This window comes from Patagioenas fasciata, chromosome W (genome assembly GCF_037038585.1).
Source record: "Patagioenas fasciata isolate bPatFas1 chromosome W, bPatFas1.hap1, whole genome shotgun sequence".
Taxonomy (NCBI): Eukaryota; Metazoa; Chordata; class Aves; order Columbiformes; family Columbidae; genus Patagioenas; species Patagioenas fasciata.
In genome coordinates, this window is record NC_092559.1 from 2367517 (window position 1) to 2391160 (window position 23644).

At 43.8% G+C, this 23644-nt stretch overlaps 2 protein-coding genes across 2 annotated transcripts in view; one reads left to right on the forward strand and one right to left on the reverse strand.

Moving 5' to 3' along the window:
- Positions 1–23644, reverse strand: part of LOC136114585 (transcription factor RFX3-like) — a 177574-nt gene that overhangs the window by 64879 nt on the left and 89051 nt on the right. The window lies entirely within an intron of this gene.
- Positions 43–23044, forward strand: LOC136114610 (transcription factor RFX3-like). Its single transcript, XM_071801571.1, has 6 exons — positions 43–270; positions 3507–3622; positions 4102–4256; positions 22244–22341; positions 22629–22778; positions 23033–23044. The coding sequence occupies exons 1-6, from the start codon at positions 43–45 to the stop codon at positions 23042–23044; spliced, it is 759 nt and encodes a 252-aa protein (XP_071657672.1).

The following is a 23644-nucleotide window of genomic DNA, read 5'->3' on the forward strand; positions in this document are numbered from 1 at the left end:
GGAAGATAATGGAGTAGATCTTCCTAGAAGTTCTGTCAAAACATGGATGACAGGGAGGTGATTCGAGACAGCCAACAACGCTTCAGCAAGGGTAAATCATGCCTGACTAATATAGTGGCCTTCTACAATGGAGTGACTACATCGGTGGACAAGGGAAGAGCTACAGATGTCATCTACCTGGACTTCTGGAAGGCCTTTGATACAGCCTCCCACAACATTCTGGCTGCTAAATTGGAGAGATTAGGCTTGATGGATAGACCATTAGAACTGGTTGGATGGTCACGTCTGAAGAGTTATAGTCAATGGCTCAGTGTCCAAGTGGAAAACAGTGATGACTATTGTCCCTCAGGGGTCCATATTGGGATCAATACTGTTTAATATCTTCATCAACCACATTGTGGGATTGAGTGCACACTCAGAAAATCTGAAGACGACACCAAGCTGAGTGGTGTGGTTGATCTGCCTGAGGGACAGAATGCCATCCAGAGGGACCCAGACAAGCTTGATAAGTGGGTCCATGTGAACCTCACGAGGTTCAGCAAGGCCAAGTGCAAGGTCCTGCACCTGAGTCAGGACAACCCCCAGTATCAATACAGGCTTGGGGATGAAGGGATTGAGAGCAGCTGTGAAGAAAAGGACTTAGGGATACTAGTGGAAAAAAATTGGATATGAGCTGGCAACATATGCTCGCAGCCCAGAAAGCTAATTATATCCTGGGCTGCATAAAAAGAAGCATGGCCAGCAGGTCAAGGGAGCTGATTCTGCCCCTCTACTCTGCTCTGGTGAGACCCCACCCGGAGTATTGCATCCAGCTCTGGGGTCCCCAGCACAAGAAAGACATGGACAAAAATTGTCAGAGGGCTGGAACACCTCTCCTATGAAGAAAGGCTGAGAGACTTGAGGTGGTTTAGCCAAGAGAAGGCTTTGGGGAGACCTTATTGCGGCCTTTCAATACTTAAAGGGTCTTATAAGAAAGATGGGGACAGACATTTTAGCAGGGTCTGTTGCAATAGGACAAGGGGTAATGGCTTTAAACTAAAAGAGGGTAGATTAAGACTAGATATAAGGAAGAAATTATTTATGATGAGGGAGGTGAAACACTGGAATAGGTTGCTCATAGAGGTGGTAGATGTCCCATCCCTGGAAGCATTCAAGTTCAGGTTGGATGAGGCTCTCAGTAATCCAGTCTAGTTGAAGATGTCCCTGCTCATTGCAGGGCCGTTGATGAAATGACCTTTAAAGGTCCCTTCTAACCCTAACCATTCTATGACTATGATACTGTTCTTGCTAGCTCACTTTTCCAGCCTGTCCAGGTCTCTCTGTAAGATGTCTCTCTCTTTTGACATATCTACCTCATCACTCAGTTTGGTGTCATCAGCAAACTTGGTAAACATGCTTTCAATCCCATCATCCAGATCATTTATGAAAATGTTGAACAGTGTGGGGCCCAGTATCAATCCCTGGGGGACCCCAATTGTGACAGGCTGCCAGCCTGAGTAAAACCCATTAATCACCACCCTCTGAGTGTGGCCTGTTGGTCAACTTCCTACCCATCTCACAGACCACCCATACAAACTGTCTTGCCAGTTTGTCCAGCACAAGGCTGTGAGAAACAGTGTCGAACACTGTGTGGAAATCCATGTAAAGAATACCCACTGCTCTCCCCACTTTGACAGAAAGTGTTACTTTGTTGTAGAAGGTGATTGGGTTAGTTAGGTATGGTTTGCCTTGGATAAATCTGTGCTGGCTTTTCCCAGTCACCCACTTCATTTGGTTTGTGAGAGTTTCTAGGAGAACTTGTTCCATTACTTTCCCAGGAACTGAAGCAAGATTAATGGACTTGTCATTTCCTGGGTCCTCTTTTGGTCCCTTCTTGTAGATGGGTATAACATTTCCCCTCTTTCAGTCACTAGGGATATCCTCTGTTCTCCACGACTTTTCAAAGATTATAGGCAGTGGCCTTGCAACAACACGAGCCAGTTCTCTTAACACCCTGGAATGGATTCCATTCAGGCTTATAGATTTATGTGGGTTGAGCCCTTGCAAAAGGCTGCAGACCAGCCCTTCCTCCACTACTAGAGGAATATTGGCACATGCATTGTCGTAGCTACTTGATCCTGTGATTTGGAGTCCAGCTACACCAGTAAAGACAGAGGCAAAGGCGGCACTGAGAACCTCTGCCTTGTCAGCATTATTTGTCACTAGCGTCACCGTGGCTCCCAGAACTGCACGCAGTACTCCGCGTGAGGCCATATCAGTGCAGAGTAGGGCGGGACAATCACCTCCTTTGAGCGGCTGGCAATACTATGTTTGATGCACCCCAGGACACGGTTGGCTCTCTTGGCTGCCCGGGCACACTCTTGGCTCCTGTTCAACTTGCTGTCGACCAGAATGCCCAGATCCTTCTTCGCAGAGCTGCTTTCCAACATCTCATCCCCCAGTCTGTATGTACAGCCAGGGTTGCTGTGTCCCAGTGCGCCCAGGTGACAAAGAAGACCAAGAGCATCCTGGCTTCTATCAGGAATAGTGTTGCTAGCAGGACTAGGAAGCAAATGTCCCCCTATACTCGGCACTGATGAGGCCACATCTCAAATACTGTGTTGAGTTTTGGGCCCCTCATTACAAGAAGGACATTGAGGTATTGGAATGTGTCCAAAAAAGGGCAATGAAGCTGGTGAAGGGTCTGGAGCAAAGTCTTATGAGGAGCAGCTGAGGGAACTGGGGCTGTTTAGCCTGGAGAAAAGGAGGCTGAGGGGAGATCTTATCACTCTCTACAACTACCTGAAAGGAGGTTGTAGCGAGATGGGTGTCAGTCTCTTTTCCCGAGTAATAAGCGATAGGACAAAAGGAAATGGCCTCAAGTTGCACAATGGGAGGTTTAGATTGGGTATTGGGAAAAATTTCTTCACAGAAAGGGTTGTCCGGCATTGGAAGAGACTGCCCGGGGAAGTGGTGGAGTCACCATCCCTGGAGGTGTTTAAAAGACGTGTAGATGTGGTTCTTAGGGGCATGGTTTAGTGATGGACTTGGCAGTGCCTGGTAAGGGTTGGACTTGATGATCTTAAAGGTCTTTTCCCACCTAAATGGTTTTATGATCCTACGATTTCATGTTGAATAATGTGTTTTAAAATTATTGTTGATGGTGCTTTAAAATATGCAATGAAGTAACAAAATACACAAAATAGCAGGTTTCCTTTGTGTTTGTAATAGTGTTAAAAGTTCTGTTTAGGTGAATTCACCTTATATATGTGCTTAGGCTCTTCTCTGGAGGCTTCCTTGTATTTGCACTTGGCCTGATCTGAGTCTCTGTCCACACTAGTATGGACAGTTGGAAAAATTGTTGCTAAAAAATTATTTAAAAGCATATTATATTTTTAGTTATAATCATACATTTTATTATTTTTTTTCTGCAAAATGACCAGGGGGGAGCTATGCCCCTGGGAGGAGATGAGGCAGGACGGGGGATGAGGTGGAAGACTATCTGCACTTGTTTTATATTTTTTTAGGCAATAGTCGATGTTGTTGTGAATCTTCAGTTTAGCCTCATAGAAAAATTGTGGCAAACTTTCTGGCGCTATTCTCCCTCTGCTCCAACTGACGACACAACTATTATTGAACTGAGGTCAGTAAATGTCTCTTTTTGGTTACTATTCACCATCATAATATAACAGCATGAGTCAAATCAAAGAAAATCTGAGTTTTCTATATAGGCTAAGAACCTTTTCTGACATCAGTAGTTTTTTTGTTGTCTTCTGTTTGACATACAGGCTATCGGTCTATGTCAAGCTGCAGGCTTGAAATGATTGTATGCATCTTCTGTTTTTTCCTTTGTTCTGATGACTAAAGTCAAAGTATCTTTTCACAATATGCTGTCTGGTTTGTTTAAATTGCAAGGACCATTTTTATCATACCTGTGCATAATTTATGGGCTGGAGCAGAACTTTGGAGGCCATTTTTCCCCAGTTTCATATGAGGAAGTTAGAGTTTCAGTTGGATGTAACAGAGACATTTATGAACTTTTTATTAAATAATCAGTTTCAAAGTCCATTGTACTTATTTGTATGTAAATGCATTTTCATTTGTTACATTTATTCACACCAGCAATCTGAGTGAAATAGAAAGTCGACTTCCAAAAGGAAAACTGATTACTCTGTGCAAAAATGAGTCTATTCTGAAATGGATGGGTAATTGTGACCATGTGATGTACCAGGCTTTGGTGGAGATTCTCATTCCTGATGTCCTTAGACCTATTCCTAGTAAGTTAAACACAGATAACATCTCATAAGACTGTATTTTGTTTTGGTTTGGTTTGGTTTATGTGGTCATTTTGTGTGCCTCATGTGAAACTTTTGGGAATGATTTGGAGGATGTAAATTTTGTGTGTGTCATCTTTCCTTAATTCTGTTGATTAGGAAGGTGTACTGGAGTTGATGCAAGCACTATAATTAAAGTAAAGGAGAGTGAATATTTCACTGCATTTAGGAAAGTCTCTAGAAGTTTTAAGTATATATTTCCCTATGGAATACACTTTTGTCACTGCAGATTCTCAGTATTTATTAATTTTAAGATAAAAATGTCTTCCTTTATATACTGGCTTTTGTCTACCTGACAGTTGTGAATGCACGATGGCCCTGAGCCTGAGTCCATTAATGTCAGACAGTCTTTCCACTGATTTCAGTAGGCTTTAGTTTAAGTTTTATATATAAAAGTTCTAGTTCTTAAAAAACCAAAATGTATATGCTTTCTCACTTCATTTTTTGATAATTAAACATTTATGTATTATCAGTGGCTGCTAAAACCTTACCAGTTTTGATGATACCTATTAAACCAACATAACACTGTCAAACATTTTAAGTCTTGTTTATTATTCCAGTTTATTATGCTTTCTGTTCTTTTTCCAGTACGAAGGACTCATCAATCAATTATAGTATTATGGTCAATTGACCATTATCAGGAATAAAGCTTTCTTTTCAAAGCTAATTTTATAGTATACATCCTTACTCAAGCATGATATCTTTTTATGGTTGCTTGGTAGTAAATGATTTTAAATTGATTTCCAGGAAGAACTAATTCCTTCCGAAAACATTTATTGCATGTTTTGTATGCTGTTTTAAACATTAAAAAGAAATTAAAAACACATATATACATAAAATATAATATACACCTGTGAAATGCCTCAAAGGAATTACGCTGCGTTCCTCTAAAAAGGTGACAAGGCACTAAAGTGCCTCTATAGCAATGCATGCAGCATGGGTAACAAACAGGAAAAGATGGAAGTCACTGTGTACCTGGAAAGCTATGATTTAATCACTTTCACTAAAATATGATGGGATGAATCACATGACTGGAGATCTGCAACCGATGGCTATAAATTGTTCAGAAAGCACAGGCAAGGAAGGGGAGGGGGGGGGGTTGCCCTCTATGTAAAAGAATGGATTGACTGCACAGAGCTGTCTTTGAAAAACAGCGATGAACACATTGAAAGCTTATGGGTAAAAATAAGGGAAAAGTAAACAAAGGAAACCTCATGGCTGGTGTTTACTACAGGCCACTTGATCAAGGGGAGGATGTCAAAGAAGCATTCTTACTTCACCTACAGGAAGCAACATGCTCAAGGGTTCCAATCCTCCTGGGGGACTTCAATCACCCTGACACTGGCAATCTTCCCACATCTCTCAAGACCTAGAACGTCAAGGCAGAGACTGGGGGAATAAAGTTCCTCCCATCACAGGAGAAAATCATGTTTGAGATCACCTACAGAACCTGAGCATAGACAAGACCATGAGACCTGATGAGATGCATGCCAGGGTCCTGAGGGAATTGTCTCATGTAGTTGTCAAGCCACTATCCATTATATTTGAAAAGTCATGGCAGTCAGACTACATCCCCAGTGACTGGTAAAAAGGGAAACATCAAGTCCATTTTTAAAAAGGGTAAAAATGAGCCTCACCTCTGTACCCAATAAGATCATGGAACAAATCCTCCTGAAAGATATGCTGAGGCATACAGATGACAGGGAGGTGATTCGAGACAGCCAGCATGGCTTCACCAAGGGCAAATCATGCCTGACTAATCTAGTGGCTTTCTACAATAGAGTGACTGCATCAGTGGACAAAGGAAGAGCTGCGGATTGCATCTACCTGGACTTCTGTAAGGCTTTTGATACAGGCCCCCATAACATTCTGGTTACGGAATTGGAGAGGTATGGATTTGGTGGATGTTCTGTTAGATGGATAAGGAACTGGCTGGATGGCCACGTCTGAAGAGTTACAGTCAATGGCTCAGTGTCCAAGTGGAAACCAGGGACGAGTGGTGTCCCTCAAGGATCCGTATTGGGACCGGTACTGTTTGATATCTTCAATCAACGACATAAGTGGGAATGAGTGCACCCTCAGCAAGTTTGCAGATGACATCAAGCTGAGTGATGCAGTGGATTTGCTTGAAGGAAGGGCCTGTCTCCAGAGGGACCTTGACAGGCTTGAGGAGTGGGCCCATGCAAACCATATGAAGTTAAAAAAGGTCCAGTGCAAGGTCCTGCACCTGGTTCGGGGTAAACCCCAGACTGGGGATGAATGGATGGAGAGAAGCTCTATGAAGAAGGACTTGGGGTACTGGTGGATGAAAGACTGGACATGAGCCGGCAATGTGCACTTGCAGTCCAGAAAGCCAATTGCATCCTGGGCTGCATAAAGGGAAGCGTGACCAGCAGGTCAATTCTCCTCTGTTCCGCTCTCGCGAGACTCCACCTGGAGTACTGCATCCAGCTCTGGGGCATCCAGTTCTGTTAGAGTGGGTCCAGAGGAGGCCCACAAGGCTGTTCACAAGGGATAGGACAGGCGAGGTGGAGGTGTTGCACTGTATGTAAGGGAGAGGTTTGATTGTACAGCCCTTACAGTTAGCAGTGATGTGGTGGAGAGCCTCTGGGTGAGGATTAGGGGGATGGAAAACAAAGGAGATGATGTTGTGGACGTCTACTACCGATCGCCCAGCCAGGATGATAGCACTAATGAGTTATTCTATAGGCAATTAGGAGAAATCTCTTGATCGGTAGCCCTTGTCTTTATGGGCAACAAAGACGATTAAGGGAGGGGAGCATCTTCCTTATGAGGAAAGGCTGAGGGAGCTGGGTCTCTTTAGCTTGGAGAAGAGGAGACTGAGGGGTGACCTCACTAATGTTTACAGATATATAAAGGGTGAGTGTCACGAGGATGGAGCCAGGCTCTTCTCGGTGACAACCAACGGTAGGACAAGGGGTAATGGGTTCAAACTGGAACACAAGAGGTTCCACTTAAATTTGAGAAGAAACTTCTTCTCAGGTGAGGGTGACAGAACACTGAAACAGGCTGCCCAGGGAGGTCGTGGAGTCTCCTTCCCTGGAGACATTCAAAGCCCTCCTGGACGCCTTCCTGTGGAACCTCATCTAGGTGTTCCTGCTCCGGCAGGGGGATTGAACTAGGTGATCTTTCGAGGTCCCTTCCAATCCCTAACATTCTGTGATTCTGTGAAATTCCAGCTTCACAGGCATCAACTGGGAATATCATACTGTTGTGGTGAGCAGGGCTTGGAAATTCTTGAAGTTTGTAGGAGATAACTTCTTGTCACAAGTACTCAGTGAGCCAACTAGGAAAGATGCCCTCCTAGACTTGTTGCCTGTGAATAGAGAAGGACTCGTGGGAGGTGTGATGGTAGGTGGCTGTCTTGGCCACAGTGAGTTTAAAGTTTTCGGTGCAATGAGAAAAAAGGTGAGCAGAGTTGCTATGCTGGAGTTCAAGAGAGCAAACTTTAAGCTACTCAGGAAGCTGTTTAGCAGTGTCCCCTGAGACCATGAGTGCTGGTCAGTTTTTAAGAACCACCTTTTAGAAGCACAGGAGCAGGCAATCCCCTTGTGTCAAAAGTCAAGCAAGCCGGGCAGAAGACCAGCTTGGCTGAACAGGCAACTCCTCGTGGAGCTCAAGATGAAAAAGAAATGGTATGATCTCTGGAAGCAAGGTCAGGCTCCGCAGGAAGATTACAGAGCTGTGGCTCATATATGCAGGGGGAAGACATGAAAGGCCAAAGCTCAGTTAGAGTTGAAACTGCTCAGTGTTGTGTCAGATAACAAGAAGGGCTCTTTTAAGTACGTTGATAGCAAGAGCAGGTCTAAGGAAAACATTGGACTGATACTTCTTGAAGATGGTCACCTGGCTAATAGGGATGAAGAAAAAGCGGAGACATTCAGTGCTTTTTCTGCTCAGTCTTTAGCAATACTGATAGACCTTGGGCTGCCCAGTCCCCCGAGTCAAAGAACCATGAGTGTGGGAACAGTGACTTTCCATTTGTGGACACTGAATTTCTAAGTGGCCAGCTGTATCAGTTGAATGTTCGCAAGTCCATGGGGCCTGATGGGATTCATTCCAGAGTACTGAAGAAGCTAGAAGATGTTATGGCAGGACTCCTCTCAATCGTCTACCAAAGGTCTTGGGAGTCTGGGGAGGTAATTGTTGATTGGAAGCTAACCAGTGTTATTCCAATTTACAAGAAGGGCATGAGAGAAGACCCAGGAAACTACAGACCTGTTAGTCTAACCTCAGTTCCTGGAAAAATTATGGAGAAGATCATACTGGGTGCTACTGAAAGGCCTTTAAAGACCAATGCAATCATCAGGCACAGTCAACATGGGTTCACAAAGGGAAATTCCTGTCTAACTAATTTGATATCCTTCTATAATAAGGTCACCCACCTAGTGGATGAAGGGAAGGCAGTCTTTCTGGATTTTAGTAAGGCTTTTGATACTGTCCCTCACAGTATCCCATGAGATGAGCAGGTTCATGGTGTGCTGGGCGAAGAACTGGCTGAAGGGCAGGGCTCAAAGGGTTGTAGAGAATGGGGCTACATCTGGCTGGCGACTAGTCACCAGTGGTCTTCCTCAGGGCTCAGTTCTAGGGCCAGTTCTGTTCAGTATTTTTATAAATTATCTAGATGCACCATTAGCAAGTTTGCTGGCGATACCAAATTGGGAGGTGCTGTTGACTCTCTTGAGGGTCAAGAGGCCTTGCAGAGGGATCTAGATGGGAGCGTTGGGCAATCATCAATGGCGTGAAATTTAACAAGTCGAAATGCCAGATTCTGCACCTGTGGCAGAGTAACGCTGGGCACAAGTATAAATTGGGAGGAGGTTAGGGTTAGGAGTGGCTGGAGAGCAGCCCTGCAGAAAGGGATCTGTGGGTGCTGGTTGACAGCAGGCTCAATATGAGTCGGTAGTGTACCCTGGCAGCCAAGAGGGCAAACTGCATCCTGGGGTTTGCATTAGGAGCAACCTGATCTAGTGAAAGGTGTCCCTGGCCCACAGCAGGGGGAGGTTGGACCTTTAAAGGCACCTTCCATCCCAAACCATATGATGATTCGGTGATGATGATCCAGAGAGCTATGGCCCCTCCAACTACTGATGCTAGGACCCTCAGGCACTCCTGTAGCTGACACCACAGACCCTGGGGTGCCTACGCCCCCCAGTCTGACTCCAGTAGCTGGGCACCAAATTTCACTCTCACACACACAAGTCTCACCAGCAGCTGGCACCTGTTCCTTGCAGCACACATACACAGAGGACAGAGAGTGAGATTAAGCAGAGTAATAGTTAACAAAAGATTTTAAAAGTAGATAAAAGAAAATAGGACAGACTGTGGTGATCAGGCGCAGGGCTCAGCCAGACAAGCGTACTGACTGGCCCTGTTTTACCCGTGACTGGCCTGGTTTATCCCCCTTTCTGTCTATCCCTCCTCTTTGTTTCTCCCTGCTTCCCCTTCCCCCTGCAAATCCCTTCATCAATTTTTATAGTTCTATCAATTCCTGCATCCCTCCCAGTTTGGTGTCTGGGATCCCCCCTGGTTTAACATCTTATCAGTTGCAAAGTTCAGGTTGATCTTCCTGGAAGTGGTCCCTGTAGTTTAAATTTCTTCCTAAGACATTTATTGCGTGTTTTGTCCGTTGTGTTAAATATTAAAAAGAAATTTCCTCTTTACAATCCAGTATAATCCTTGTAAAAACAAGTTTTATATCCTTTCTGTGGACCAAACAATAATTGCTTTATAAAGTTGGATTAATATTTTAAGACATAGAGTCTCAGCTATCCTTGTAGCTAGAAAAGTTTTTTTTTGATACTGTAAATGACACCTTCTGCAACGATGACTTCAAGTGTAATCACAGAACCATAGAATACTTGAGTAGCTGAGGTTGGAAGGGATCTCTGGCGATCGTCTAGTCCAAACCCCCTCCCAACCCCCACTCAAATCAGGATCAACCAGAGCAAGTTGCTCAGGACATTGTCCAGTCAGGTTTTGAATATCTCCAAGGATGGAGACTCCATAAACTCTCTGGGCAACCTGGTCCAGTGTTTGACAACCCTTAGAGTAAAAAAGATTTTTCTTAAGTTCAAACGGAAGTTCCTGTGTTTCAGTTTGTGCCCATTCCCTCTTGTCCCGTCACTGAGCACCACTGAGAAGAGTTTGGCTCCATCTTCAATACACCCTCCCATCCCGTATTTAGACACACTGATAAGATCCCTTCTGAGCCTTCTCTTTTCCAGCCTAAACAATCCTGAGTCACCATCCCCAGAAGTATTTAAAAGACGTGTAGATGTGGCACTTAGGTTTAGTGGTGAACTTGGCAGTGTTAGGTTAACGGTTGGACTCGATGATCTTTAAGGTCTTTTCCAACCTAAACAATTCTATGATTCTGTGATTCTGTCCCAGCTCTCTCAGCATCTCCTCCTACGGGAGATGCTCCGATCCTTTCATCACTGCAGTGGCTCTTCACTGAACTTGCTACAGTATGTCCATGTCTTTCTTGTACCGGGGAGACCAGAACTGGACACAGTACTCCAGGTGTGGCCTCGCCAGTGCTGAGTAGAGAGAAATTATCACCTCCCTCAACCTCCTGTCAACACTGTTCCTAATGCAGCTCAGGATACCATTGGCCTCCTTTGCTGCAAGGGCACATTACTGGCTCACATTCAGCTTGTTGCCCACCAGGACTCCCGTGTCCTTCTCCGCAAAGCTGCTTTCCAGCCAGCCAGACCCTAGCCTGTACTGGTGCATCATGTTATTCCTCCCCAGGGGCAGGACTTGACATTTCCTTTTGTTGGACTGCATGAGGTTCCTTTCTGCCCATTTCTCCAGCCTGTCAAGGTCCCTCTGAATGGCACAACAGCCATCTGGTCTACCGACCACTTCTCCCAATTCTGTGTCCTCTGCAAACTTGCTGAGGGTGCACTCTGTCACATCGTCCAGGTCATTAACGAAGTTGTTAAACAGTATCGGCCCGAGGATCAACCCTGGGGGACACCACTAGAGGCTGGCCTCCAGCTAGACTTTATGCTTCTGATCACAACTGTCTGGGCCTGGCAGTTCAGCCAGTTTTCAGTCCACCTTGCTGTCCACTTTTCTAACCTGTATTTTGTCAGCTTGTCTATGAGGATGTTATGAGAGACAGTGTCAAAAGCCTTGCTAAAGTCAAGATAAACAGCAGCCGCTGCTCTCCCCTCATCCACTAAGCTAGTTGACTCGTTGTAGAAAGCTTATCAGATTGGTCAGGCATGATTTCCCATTCCTAAATCCATGCTGATTCCTACCAGGCACCTTCTTTGGAAATGGCTTCCAGGATTATTTTCTCCATCATCTTCCCAGGAACAGAGGTGAGGCTGACCAGCCTGTAGTTCCCCAGATCCTCCTCCTTGCCCTTCTTGAAGACTGGAGTGTCATTTGCTTTCTTCCAGTCCTCAGGAACCTCCCCTGATCACCATGACCATTCAAAGATAATTGAGAGTGGCCTTGTAATGACATCAGCCAGCTCCCTCAGCACTCATGGGTGCATCCCATCAGGTCCCATGGACTTGTGCATGTCCAATTTGTTTAAATGTTTCCCTAACTGGGTCCTCCTCTATTGAGGAGAATTCTTCCTTGCTGCAGACTTTCCCTCTGGTCTCAGAAGCCTGGGATTCCTGAAGGCAATCCTTACCAGAAAAGACTCAGGCGTAGAAGGCATTTAGTACCTTGGCCTTTCCCATGTCCTTTTCTCATCAGGTTCCCTGCCCCATTCAGCAGCAGGCCCACATTTTCTCTGGTCTTCATTTTGCTGCTGATGTACCTGTAGAAATCCTTAATGTTGCCCTTCACATCCCTTGCCAGTTTCAACTCCAGGTGGGCTTTGGCTTCCCTAACCCCATCTCTGCACACTTGGACAGTGTCGCTGCATTCCTCCTGGATCACTTGCCCCTTTTTCCAGCTCCTGTATGCTTCCTTTTCATGCTTGATTTTAGTCAGGATCTCCTTGTTCGTCCATGCAGACCCTTCACCTTTGCTTGATTTTCTGCTCATTGTGATGGACCATTCTTGAGCTTGGAAGAGGCAATCCTTGAATATCAAACAGGTCTCCTAGACCCCCTCTGCTCTCTAGGACTGTCTCACATGGGATTCTTCCAAGTAGGTCCCTCCACAGGCCAAAGTCTGCTCTCCTGAAGTTTGGAGTTGCGATCCTGCCATTTGCCTTGTTCCCTCCTCTCAGGATTCTCAGCTCCACCATCTCATGGTCAATGCAGTCCAGGCTGCCCCCTAACCTTCACATCGCCAACCAGTCTGTAGGAATCATAAAAAAAAGCCTCATTGTTTGTAAGAATTGCGTCCAGCAGAGCATCTCCCCTTCAGCCCTCTTTTGCTGATTACAAGCTCCCTCTTTTCCATAACACCCTGCATCCTTCGCTTGCCAACTCATTCCACCACTCCCTCCCTTGATTGTGGGTCTTCATCTCCCTCCCCCATTATCCTCACCAGGTTGGCCAGCCTGTTGGTAAAGATGGTTTTGCCCCACTTGGTCAGGTGGATCCCACCTCTCTCCAGCAGTCTTCAATCCTCAAAGAAGGGTCCCCATGGCCATAAATTACAAATACCGATTGTCATCGCCAGCTGGGCAACCAACTGTTGACCCACAGGATCCTTCCATTCCTCCTCAAGCCCTTGCTTCTCCCTGGAAGGAGAACACTACTTGGACCATCATGCTCTTGGCCATTGCCTCCAGATGCATGTAGTCACGCTTGATATGCTCCAGATCTCCTCTGGCAGTAGTGTTGGTGCCCACATGAAGATTCGCAAGGAGTAATAGTCCGAGGGCTGGACAAACCTTGGCAGTATCTCCACAGCATCCCAGATCCCACTCCCAGCAAGCAGTAAACCTCCCAAGACAGCAGGTCAGGTCGGCAGATGTGGGCCCCCATCCCCTACAGCATGGAGTCTCCTACTGTTATCACTTGCCACTTCCTTCTGGTGCTGCTGCATGGCTCAGACTTAGCTAGCTCAGATGCTTCACTGGATGGAGTTCCCAGACCCTCAACACTGCGAGGGTACTGAACCTGTTCTTTAGTTGGAGATATGCAGGTGGAGCAGGAGCCTTCTTCCTGTTGCCGGAAGTCACAAGCTTCCAGTCTTCGCCATTTCCTAACCCAATAAGCACAGACCACCTGATCCTCCTTCAATACAGCTGAGGGCTCAGGCTGCAGGGTCTTGGAAAAAGATCAGGTTGATCTCTTTCTCACCATCTCTGATATCGCACAGTCTGCTGACCTTTTCTTGAACCTCCTTGGCAACACAGATCCCGTACCACTGCACATGTCCTGCAGGCAAGGAAACTGTCTCCCTCTGTCCCAGCCTCAGTGAGAGACCCCAGCCACTTGCTGTACTCTGAGAGTTGCATCCTCCCTCAGGAGCTTGGTCTGGATTGAGGCCTCTGACATTATAGGGATAATTGTTCCAATGGCTGGAGGTGGTGCCCTGTAATACATTAACACCATTGCTCAGGACGTGGATTCTGTTCTCTGCAAAGTTTCTGTCCCTCTTCTGAGCAAAGTGCTGCACCTGTTGGCTGTCTCTGTCAGCTATACTGTAAGAAGCAACTCGGGAACATATTTGTAAGTACTGCTTTGTAGAAATACCCCATCATAGGCAGTTTTCTTTTTTCCTGGAAAATCAGAAAGGTACCAAGATCAGCTGGCCAAAAAAAAAAAGGGTGGGGGGCAATGTGTTTAATTTAGTAAGGATGTAAACTGATAATTCTATTTATATGAGTTTAATCTTTTTTTTTTTTTTCTTTTCCTGACTTTCAGTATTTTGGGAGGGGGGGGTGGGGGAGTGGGGATAATCCCCCAAGCCTACTCTGTCACATAACTTACTAATAAATATTACCATAAAAGAAATTAACAGTGAGGAAAAAACTTTTGAAAAACAAGCTCTAAGTAAAATTTGGCCAGTTGAAATTTTCGTGAAAACTTTTTAGTGCCCACAAAAATGAATGAAAAAACTACTGTGTAGGAAAAAGCCACATTTCTTTGTTTAAAAAGAAGTCAACCACTCTATACTTGAGCCGGGAGTAAAGTTGATTATTATCTAATGATGCTAGCAAAAGAGCCACTGTGTTTTAGTGGCAATAGATCCTTTTCCCTGAGAATGGCCTTTTTATCTCTTTGCAAGTGACAGGATCAAGAGTAACCAACTTGTTTGGGAGTTCCTATTCCAGACAGAGAAGTTATGTTCAACATATTTTTCACATTGTATTTCTCAATTTCAGCAATTACAAGTACCGGAAAGACTGCAAAATCTTGTTATTTGTGAAATTTGTGTAGGAGAGAGATTTCAGATGCGAACCAAAGCTTGTTGAATGCCTATCCAAAAATAAATGTTCTCCTCGTAACTTTTTTTGCTACATCATTTAGTGTGTGTTTAGTAACACTTTACAATCAGAATGAACTTACTTAGGCCATTTATTTTGCACCAGATTGTTCTTAAGATTCTCTGGAAGAGGTTTTTGACAGTTTTGATGCTAGCCAGATCAACTTGAAGAATGTTTGGAGCATGTAGGTGCTTAGGCTTTTGATAATGGCTGGGTATGTTAGCCACTATTTACAGGACAGAGGACAACAACATTTTTTAATTTAATGTATCATTTTCAGAGCTCATTAGAAATTTGTGATCATTCCATACATCACTTTTGTCTAATAACATAGTGTTTAGCTAGAAAAAGGGAATATTCTTTCTTCAGAATTTAGAATTCCTCTTTCTTCATAGCTAAAGACACTATTTTTTTTTTTTTTTTTAAATCAGGATGACACTGAGCTGCTTCTTTCCACACTTAGTTTTTAAAACAGATCATCCTGTAATACAGTGGGGTGAAAAAGATCTTAGGTGTTTTACACAGCATTTGTCCAGGAAAAAAAAAATAAATAAATTCCTTAAAGAACTAAACATCGTTGACCCATTATTTACAGTATTCCTTATACTGACTTTTTCTTATTCCACAGGTAATAATTTAACAAGTGAATGCTTAGTTAATTAGTAAGTGATACAAACAATGTTTATATAGTAGCATAAGTGGGTTAGATGATTGACAGTGCAAAAGAGCATTGTTCTTTTGCCTGGAAACCTCAAGAAAGAAGGAAAAAACCAAACCAACCAACCGAAAAAAACCCAAACAAACACCAACCAACCAACCAACAAAAAAAAAAAACAACCAAAACACTCTGTTCCATAGAGCTAATACGAAGTTTTATAAATCCAAATTAAATTTCAGATGAGCATCCACATTTGGGGGGAGTTAAATAAACTAGTTATCATTACAAATTTGAAGAAAAGGATGCTGTGAAAAATAAAATATTTCTTTCTTTTTAAGCAATTTTGCTAACTTTGCTAGTGGAAGTTCTTAATTACAGGATTCATCGGTTGCTCAGGTTGAAAAAGGGCATTTCTCATATCAGGTGACTTCCATTCACCATTAATTCTTACTCTACCAAACATGGTGTTTTTCCTCATAAACAAAATTCAGTCTTTATTTGGACTGTTTCTTCTTAGACGTAGTGGAAAACAAACACCACATAAACAAAAAACATGTAAAGATAACATGATTCCCCTTTTCTAGTTTTGTCTTTTTCGTTAATGTAGCAGCATTCGTTCTCCGCCACCAAGATTTCACAGCAGTAAGAGCAATCCTACCTTCTGTTAGTTAAACACATTCATATATTGCTTATTGATACTGTCTTTGAACACTAGACATTGCATTTTGTTCTTCAGAACTAAAATAAACAGCATGTTGGCAATGGTTCAGGGTACTTCGAGCTTACTTGAGGAAACTGCAGTATTGCAATAATTGCCATTTTGTGCAGGGTTTTGCTCTTTAAAAGCAAAAGCACTTAGGGAAAAATTGAAGGCAGAAAATTCATGATAAAAGTTTTCAGGAGACAGGAAACAATTGTTGCAATTATCGATGTACCTACCTGTAGGAATGCCAAAAAGAATTTTCACTGCTGATCATAAGACACTTTCAAGAAACTTAGGTGAAGTGGTCAGTTCTGTTTGTTAAATTAGAAACTAAATCATTGTTACATAATATAGAATCAAAGAATAACTCAGGTTGGAAGGCACCTCAGAAGGTCTCTAGTCCAACCTCCTGCTCAAAGCATGGTCAATGCTGAATTTGGATGAATTTGCTCAGGGCTTTAACCAGTCAGGTCTTGAAAATGCCTAAGGACAGAAACTACACAAACCTCTCTGGGCAACCAGTTGTACTGCTTAACTGTCCTCCTGGGTTGCCTGTGCCCTGCTTTGTTGTCCCTCTAGCAGATATTGGGGTTCTTCAAGTCTCTCATGAGAACCAGGGCCTGTGAACATGAGGCTTATTCCAGTTGCCTGAAGAAGATCTGTATTGGCTTTATGTGGCAAGTTTTTGGTAGAGGTAGAGGAGCCTAGGGAAGAGAAGGCTTGGGGTGAGGGGGATCTTATCAATGTACATGAATAGGAATGTACATGAAGGGAAGGTGCATAAAAGATTGAGCCAGGCTCTTTTCAGTGGTGCCTAGTGACAGGACAAGAGGCAACAGGCACAAACCGAAATACAGGAGGTTCCATCTGAACATCAGGAAACACTTTTTCACTGTGACAGTGACTGAGCACTAGAACAGGTTGCCCAGAGAGATTGTGGAGTCTCACTCCTTGGAGATATTCAAAAGCCATCTGGATGTGTTCCTGGGCAACTGGCTTTAGGTGTCCCTGCTTGAGCAGGGGTATGGGCAAGAGCACCTCCGCAGGTCCCCTCAAACCTCTGCCATTCTGTGATTCTCTAAAAAAATTAAAAGCTTGCTGCCAACACCAGCCAGACACCCAATTGTTGACCTGCAGGATCCATCCACTCATCCTCAAGCTCTTTCCCCTCACCAGGAAGATCAAGAATAACATCACCAAGGCACCCATGTCCTTGACCATTGCCCTCAGAGTCATATAGCCACACTTGACACTTTCCAGGTAGGTCTCCCTTGGCAGTATCATTGGTGCTCACATGGAAGAGCAGCAGAGATTAATAGCCTGAGGGCCAGAGAAGCCTTAGGAGTTTTTCAATAGTATCCCACACCCAAGCCCTCAGCAAACAAACCTCCCTAAACAATTGATCAAATCAGCACATGGGAGTCTCCGCTCCCCTTAGGAGTCAGTTATTCATTACTGCATGACCCAGGTTCCACCAGCATGGATGCTTTGTTTGACAGACCTCCCAGCTCCTCATCTTCTGTGAGGTCACTGATTCTATTTTGTAGTTGCAAATCTTCAGGTGGAAAAGAAGAACTTCCTCTTTGTGCCAGAAGTTACAAGCTTCCACCCTCATCATGGGAGTCTCCACTTCCCAAGCCAAAAAGCACAAACTGCTCCTGCTTCTCCTTCAGTGCAGTTGGGAGTTCAGGCTCTTGAAGCTACAGGATTCCAGAGGAGAACCAGTTCATCTGTTTCTCATCATCTCTTACGCTGTGCAGTCGGCTGACCTCCTCCCATAGCTCCTTTACTTGGCAACACAGATCCTCAACAAGCGCACACCACCTGCAGACTATAAGACTCTCTTCTGCTGCCCCACTATCAGCAAAACCCCAGGCACATCCTACAGCCTGAGACCTACAGAACTGTATCCTTCTGGAGCTCCATCTAGGCCAAGGCCTCTGACATTCCAGGGACAGTTGCTCTAACAGCTCCTGGGGACCATGTCATGTAACACGTCCCCACCATTGTTGAGGATACAGACACCATCCAGAGTAAAGCTACTAGACCCCATTCACTACAAACTGCTGATTCTGCTCATTGTGCTTTAGACTGGCACTTATATAGGTCACTCCCTAGTATTTGCTGAAAGGGTGCTTGACTGTCCCTAATCAGGAGTCAGCTGGAACAAAAGCTCAATGCCCTCTTTAATCAAGAACAGCTGACAGAGCCTGCTAGAACTGCTAGAGCTTGCTAGAAATAACAATCTCCTGTATCTATGAAGATGCCATTAAGGAGCACTTAAACCTTTTAGATGTACACAAGCCCATGGGACCAGATGGGGTGCATCCAAGGGTGCTGAAGGAGCTGACTGATGTCATTGCAAGGCAGCTCTCTATCATCCTCAAAAGGTCACAGCAACTGGGGGAAGTTCATGCTGAATGGAAAAAGTCATATCACACCCATCTTCAAGGACAAAAAGGAGTATACTGGAAACTACAGGCCAGTCAGCCTCACCTCAGTCTCTAGAAAGGTTATGGAACAAAGCTTCCTGGAAGCTATTTGTAAATACATGAAGGACAAGAAGGTGACTGAGAGCAGCCAACAGGGATTTACCAAGGGCAAATCATGCCTGACCAAACTCATTGCTTTCTATGATGAGGTGACTGGCACTGTGGACAAGGGGAGGCAACGGATGTTGTATACTTTGACTGAAGAAAGGCCTCTGACACAGTCTCCCATAATCTCTTTATCACCAAATTGTTCAGATATGAGCTGGATAAGTGAATGATAAGGTGGCTAGAAAATAGCCTAGACTGCTGGGCTCAAGGAGTTGTGATCTGTGGTGCAAAGTCCAGCTGTGGGCCAGTAACTGGTAAGGTCTCTCAGGGATCAGTACTGGGACCAATACTGTTTAAGATCTTCATTAGTGACCTGGATGATGGGACAGAATGCACTCTCGGCAAGTTTGCAGATGACACCAAACCGGGGCGGGGGGAGGGCACTCAATATGCTGCAAGTCAGAGGGACCTGGAAAGGCCAGAGAAATGGACTGATGGGATCCTTATTACGTTTAACATGGATAAATGCCAAGTCTTGCATCTGGGATGGAATAACCCCATAACCCCATGCAAAAACATAGACTGAGGAGCTGACTGTCTACAAAGTAACTTTGCAGAGAAGAACCTGGGAGTCCTGGTGGAAAGCAAGTTGAATATGAGCCAGCAGCATTTTGGTTCTTTGTTAGATTTGTGTGTCTACCACCATACTTTCTTCTTTCCATCCACCGGTCCTTGCAGCAAAGAAGGACAAATGCATCCTGGGCTCTCTTATCAAGGATGTAGCCAGCAGGTTAAGGGAAGTGATCCTTACCCTCTGTTTAGCACAGGTGAGACTGTATCTGGAGTCCTGTGTCCAGTTTTCGGCTCCCTGGTACAAGAGAGACATGGAACTTACTGGAGCGAGTCCAGCAGAGGACCACCAAGATGGTCAGGGGGCTGGAGAACATGACATGAGGAGAGGCTGAGAGAACTAGGCCTGTTCAGCTTGGAGAAGGCTCAGGGGATACCTTTTTGCTCTCTACCTGATGGGAGGATACAGAGAAGATAGAGCCAGACACTTCTCAGAGTCGCACAGCAATAGGACAGGAAGCAATGAACGCACATTGGAATATGGGAAGTTCTGATTAGATATTAGGAAAATACTTTTTTTCAATGAAGGTGGTCAAATACAGGAACAGGTTGCCCAGAAAGGGTGTGGAACTTCTGTCCTTGGAGGTGTACACGACTTGATGGGACAAATTCCTGAGCAACATGATCTAATTAGACATTATTTGAGCAGAGGGTTGGACTAGATCACCTCTGGAGATCCCTTATAACCTACATTTTTCTGTGGTAAATTATCAACCATCATACTAAAACAGTTTACTGGTGGATGAAATAGCACTACAAGTTATGTTGTGCCAGCCAGTTCCTCCTTCCATCTCCTTTTAAGGTACTATCTACAAATGAAATCATTAGCAGTTGTATCAGGAAAATCATATAGGCATCGTCTCCTCTATAGAGACAACTTTTCTGGGCTGTTTATCCGGTCAGTGGTTTTATTTTTGTTTTGGTTTTTAAAGTTCTTTTCCCCAGACAACCATGCATTTTTACTCTGTTGGATTTGCATGTCTACCACCATACTTTCTTCTTTCCACCTACTGGTTCTTGGCTCTTGCCTTTCCAGTCACTTCCAGCAGCTCTTTATCTAAGACCAGAACCCTTTCCTGCTTATTGGATCACAGTCCCAGTCTTCTTAACCAACCAACTCATGTTTTCCTTTCCCTCTCGATAACTGGCCCTAGCTGCTGTTTTGATGTGTAAATGATTTCTTGGGAGGGGTTGAGGGTTGTGTTAGAATCAGGCTAACACATGGCCATAAAAGGAGAATGAAAGAATATCCATGTTAATAGTCATAGAACACTTTCCATTCCCACCACAGGTTTAGTACTTGCTTCTTTCTCTTTTTTAATAGGATAGCTTCCTTCAACCATATATCCTAGGCTCTGTATATGGAAAAGAATAGACTCTTTGTTCATAGATTAGGTACTAGAACCCAGAGTTGATAGAATTAATAGCAGAAGCAGCAGCTACAAGGAGATGCCCCATTTAAGACCACCTGAAGCATATCCATTGGTCTTTGGAGAATTTAACATATAAATAGGGTAAACCAAACATAATCCTCTGCTTCACACGTTTGAGCTATAAACTCAGGCAAAATTTAATGAACTGCAATAAACCACACACTCCCAACATCACTGCTCAGTTTCAAGTTCATAATTGAAAGAGTAGAAGAAAAAGTAAGTAATATAAGTAAGTTGATATAATTAATAGCATACCAGGCATACCAGTTTCCCCCAAAGGGCGCGAAAGCTTTCCCATAATGCAGATCTCCTGACACTTCCTTAGTTATGTGCACATGCTTGAAGCCGTCCACTTTCAACCCGGTTTTGTTGATTGTGAGGTCCTTCTTGTTTACCCCACATCATTTACTTGCCCATCCAGTCTATGACTTCCTCACTTGACTGTTGGTCATCCCTTCCCCATCATTCCTAGTGTAAAGCTCTCTTTACCAGGTTGGACAGCCTGTTGGCAAAGCTGTTCATGCCCCACTCGGTCATGTGGATCCTCTCTCTCCCTAGCAGCCCTCCATCCTCAAAGAGGATCCCATGGTCATATGGCACAAAGTCTAGTTGGAGGCCAGTAAATAGTGGTGTACCCCAGGGGTCAATACTGTTCAACTTCTTCATTAGTGATCTGGGCAGAGCATACTCTCAGCAAGTTGGCTGATGACACAAAACAAGGAAGAGTGACTGATACATCACAGGGTTGTGCTGCCATCCAGAGGGACCTTGACAAGATGGAGAAATGGGCTGATGGGATCCTCATGCAGTTCAACAAGGGAAAGTGACAAGTCCTGCCCTTGTGGAGGAACAACCCCATGCACCGGTACATGCCAGGGGTCCAGCCAGCTGGAAAGTAGCTTTGCAGAAAAGGACCTATGGATCCTGGTGGACACCGAGTTGAACGTGATCGGGCAATGTGCCCTTGCTACAACGAAGGCTAATGGTATCCTGGGCTTCACTGGCAGCAGGTTGAGGAAGGTGATCCTTCCCCTCTAGTCAGCACCGGTGATGCCACACTTGGAGTCCAGTGTCCAGTTCTGGGCTCCCCAGTGCAAGAGAGACATGGACATACCGGAGAGAGTCCAACAAAGGGCAATGAATTGGTACCACTTAGCTGTCCTTAAGGTGAAAAACCTTCTCCTATCAAGTCAGGTCCTCTCTTTTTTCAGTTTATGCTTGCTGTGTATCACCCTCCTGCCATGCATCATTATAAACAATCTGACTCGGTATTCTTGATACCTTGTCTGTATTGAAACACTTCTATTAGGTCCCTCCATAACTTTCTCTTTTCCAGGCTGAGCAAACCTAGTTCTTTCAGCCTCTCCACATAAGGTATGTGCTCCAGGACTATGTCAGTGGCCCTCTTGCTCCAGTTTATCAACATCCTTCTTGTATTGGAAGGAATCCAAACTTAGACTGGATAAGTCTCTGAGTCAATAAATGCAGCAGATCTCAGTGTGGAATATTTAAATACTGAGGATGCAAAAGGTTTCAAGAGATGCACCTTGCCATCTTTTACATTTTATTTTTGTTCTTAAATGTTTAGGTGCCTTGACCCAAGCCATTCGCAATTTTGCAAAAAGCCTTGAAGGTTGGCTTTCCAGTGCCATGAACAATATTCCACAGAGAATGATACAAACCAAGGTAAACAAAGTTTTCTGCCATTTTCTTCAGTTTTTGCAGTTGTACACTAGATGTCATTTTAACTTTTATGCTAAATGTCATATTTAGATTGAACCTCAAACATGAAACATGGTATTGGAAATAACTTTTTTTTGGCCAAATAAATTAATAGGAAAAACTGTTTCATTATTTGTGAATTGCAATATCTGAGGGCTCATAAATTAACACAGCAAATTTAAAATTAAAATAGATGAAACAGAAGACCTTTTGATATTACAATGTGTTAAGATAAATTGATTTCTTCATAGGTTGCCGCTGTAAGTGCCTTTGCCCAGACTTTGAGAAGATACACATCTCTTAATCACCTGGCTCAGGCAGCTCGAGCTGTGCTTCAAAACACTTCTCAGATCAACCAGATGCTCAGCGACCTCAACCGTGTTGATTTTGCCAATGTACAGGTACCTGTGTCTTTAAAAACACTTTTATTTCCCCCAAAATTTAATTTTTTATTGTTACTTCTTATTATTCCATCAAGAAAGAAAAGTGGGAACATTCTGCTGATTGTAATACATTCAGTGATTCCGTTGAAACTTTCCAGCTTACACTTTGGCTGTAAGGAAAATAAAACCTCAGAACCATTATCTATTTCTATTTTCTCTGAAGGCTTCTTATCTTTCAGACCATGCATTCTGACAATTTTTATTTAATGCAGATGAAAGTGTAGAGTACATGTGTTCTTAGAATGAACAGCATGAACAATGCCTGAAGATGAAATCTTGGATAGTAGCATAGCTTCTGATCATACAGAATATTGATCATACAGCACTATTTTTAGTAAAGATTGTTTCATTACATTTATTTTTATTTCAAAGACAATGTAATTATATATTTTCTTTAATTGTTTGTGTTTACATTTCCAACCTTTCCTAAGTAACTGTTTAGAATGAGTCAAGGGGATATATTTAGAGGTAACCAGAAAAAGAGGGAGGGAAGGTCTTCCCTGAGCAACTTCAAAGCCCTCCTCTGAGTGTGTGTGTGAGTTGTACCATATAACCTCTAGAGGTCTCTTTTGACCTAAATTATTCTATGATTTTCATTTTGCACATGGGAAAAAGGATCTTGATGGCAGAAAAGCATGTTTATTGCATCAAGAAATGTTCAGGAAATAGAAGAGTCTAAGAGAGAAGCAAAAGGACATATTCTCATCATTTAAAGACAAATTCAGATAATCCTTCCTATCAGCGTAACTTAAAACTCGTCTATGAACTTAAGTTTTTTCCCCTCCCCAAAAAATGCTGCATATCTAGCTTCACACTATATCCAA

Coding starts and splice junctions, on each gene's coding strand:
- LOC136114610 (XM_071801571.1), top strand. CDS start 43: ATGGATGACAGGGAGGTGATTCGAGACAGCCAACAACGCTTCAGCAAG. Junction 271..3,506: donor TGGATAGACCATTAGAACTG/GTTGGATGGTCA, acceptor ATATTTTTTTAG/GCAATAGTCGATGTTGTTGT. Junction 4,257..22,243: donor TGTCCTTAGACCTATTCCTA/GTAAGTTAAACA, acceptor TTAAATGTTTAG/GTGCCTTGACCCAAGCCATT.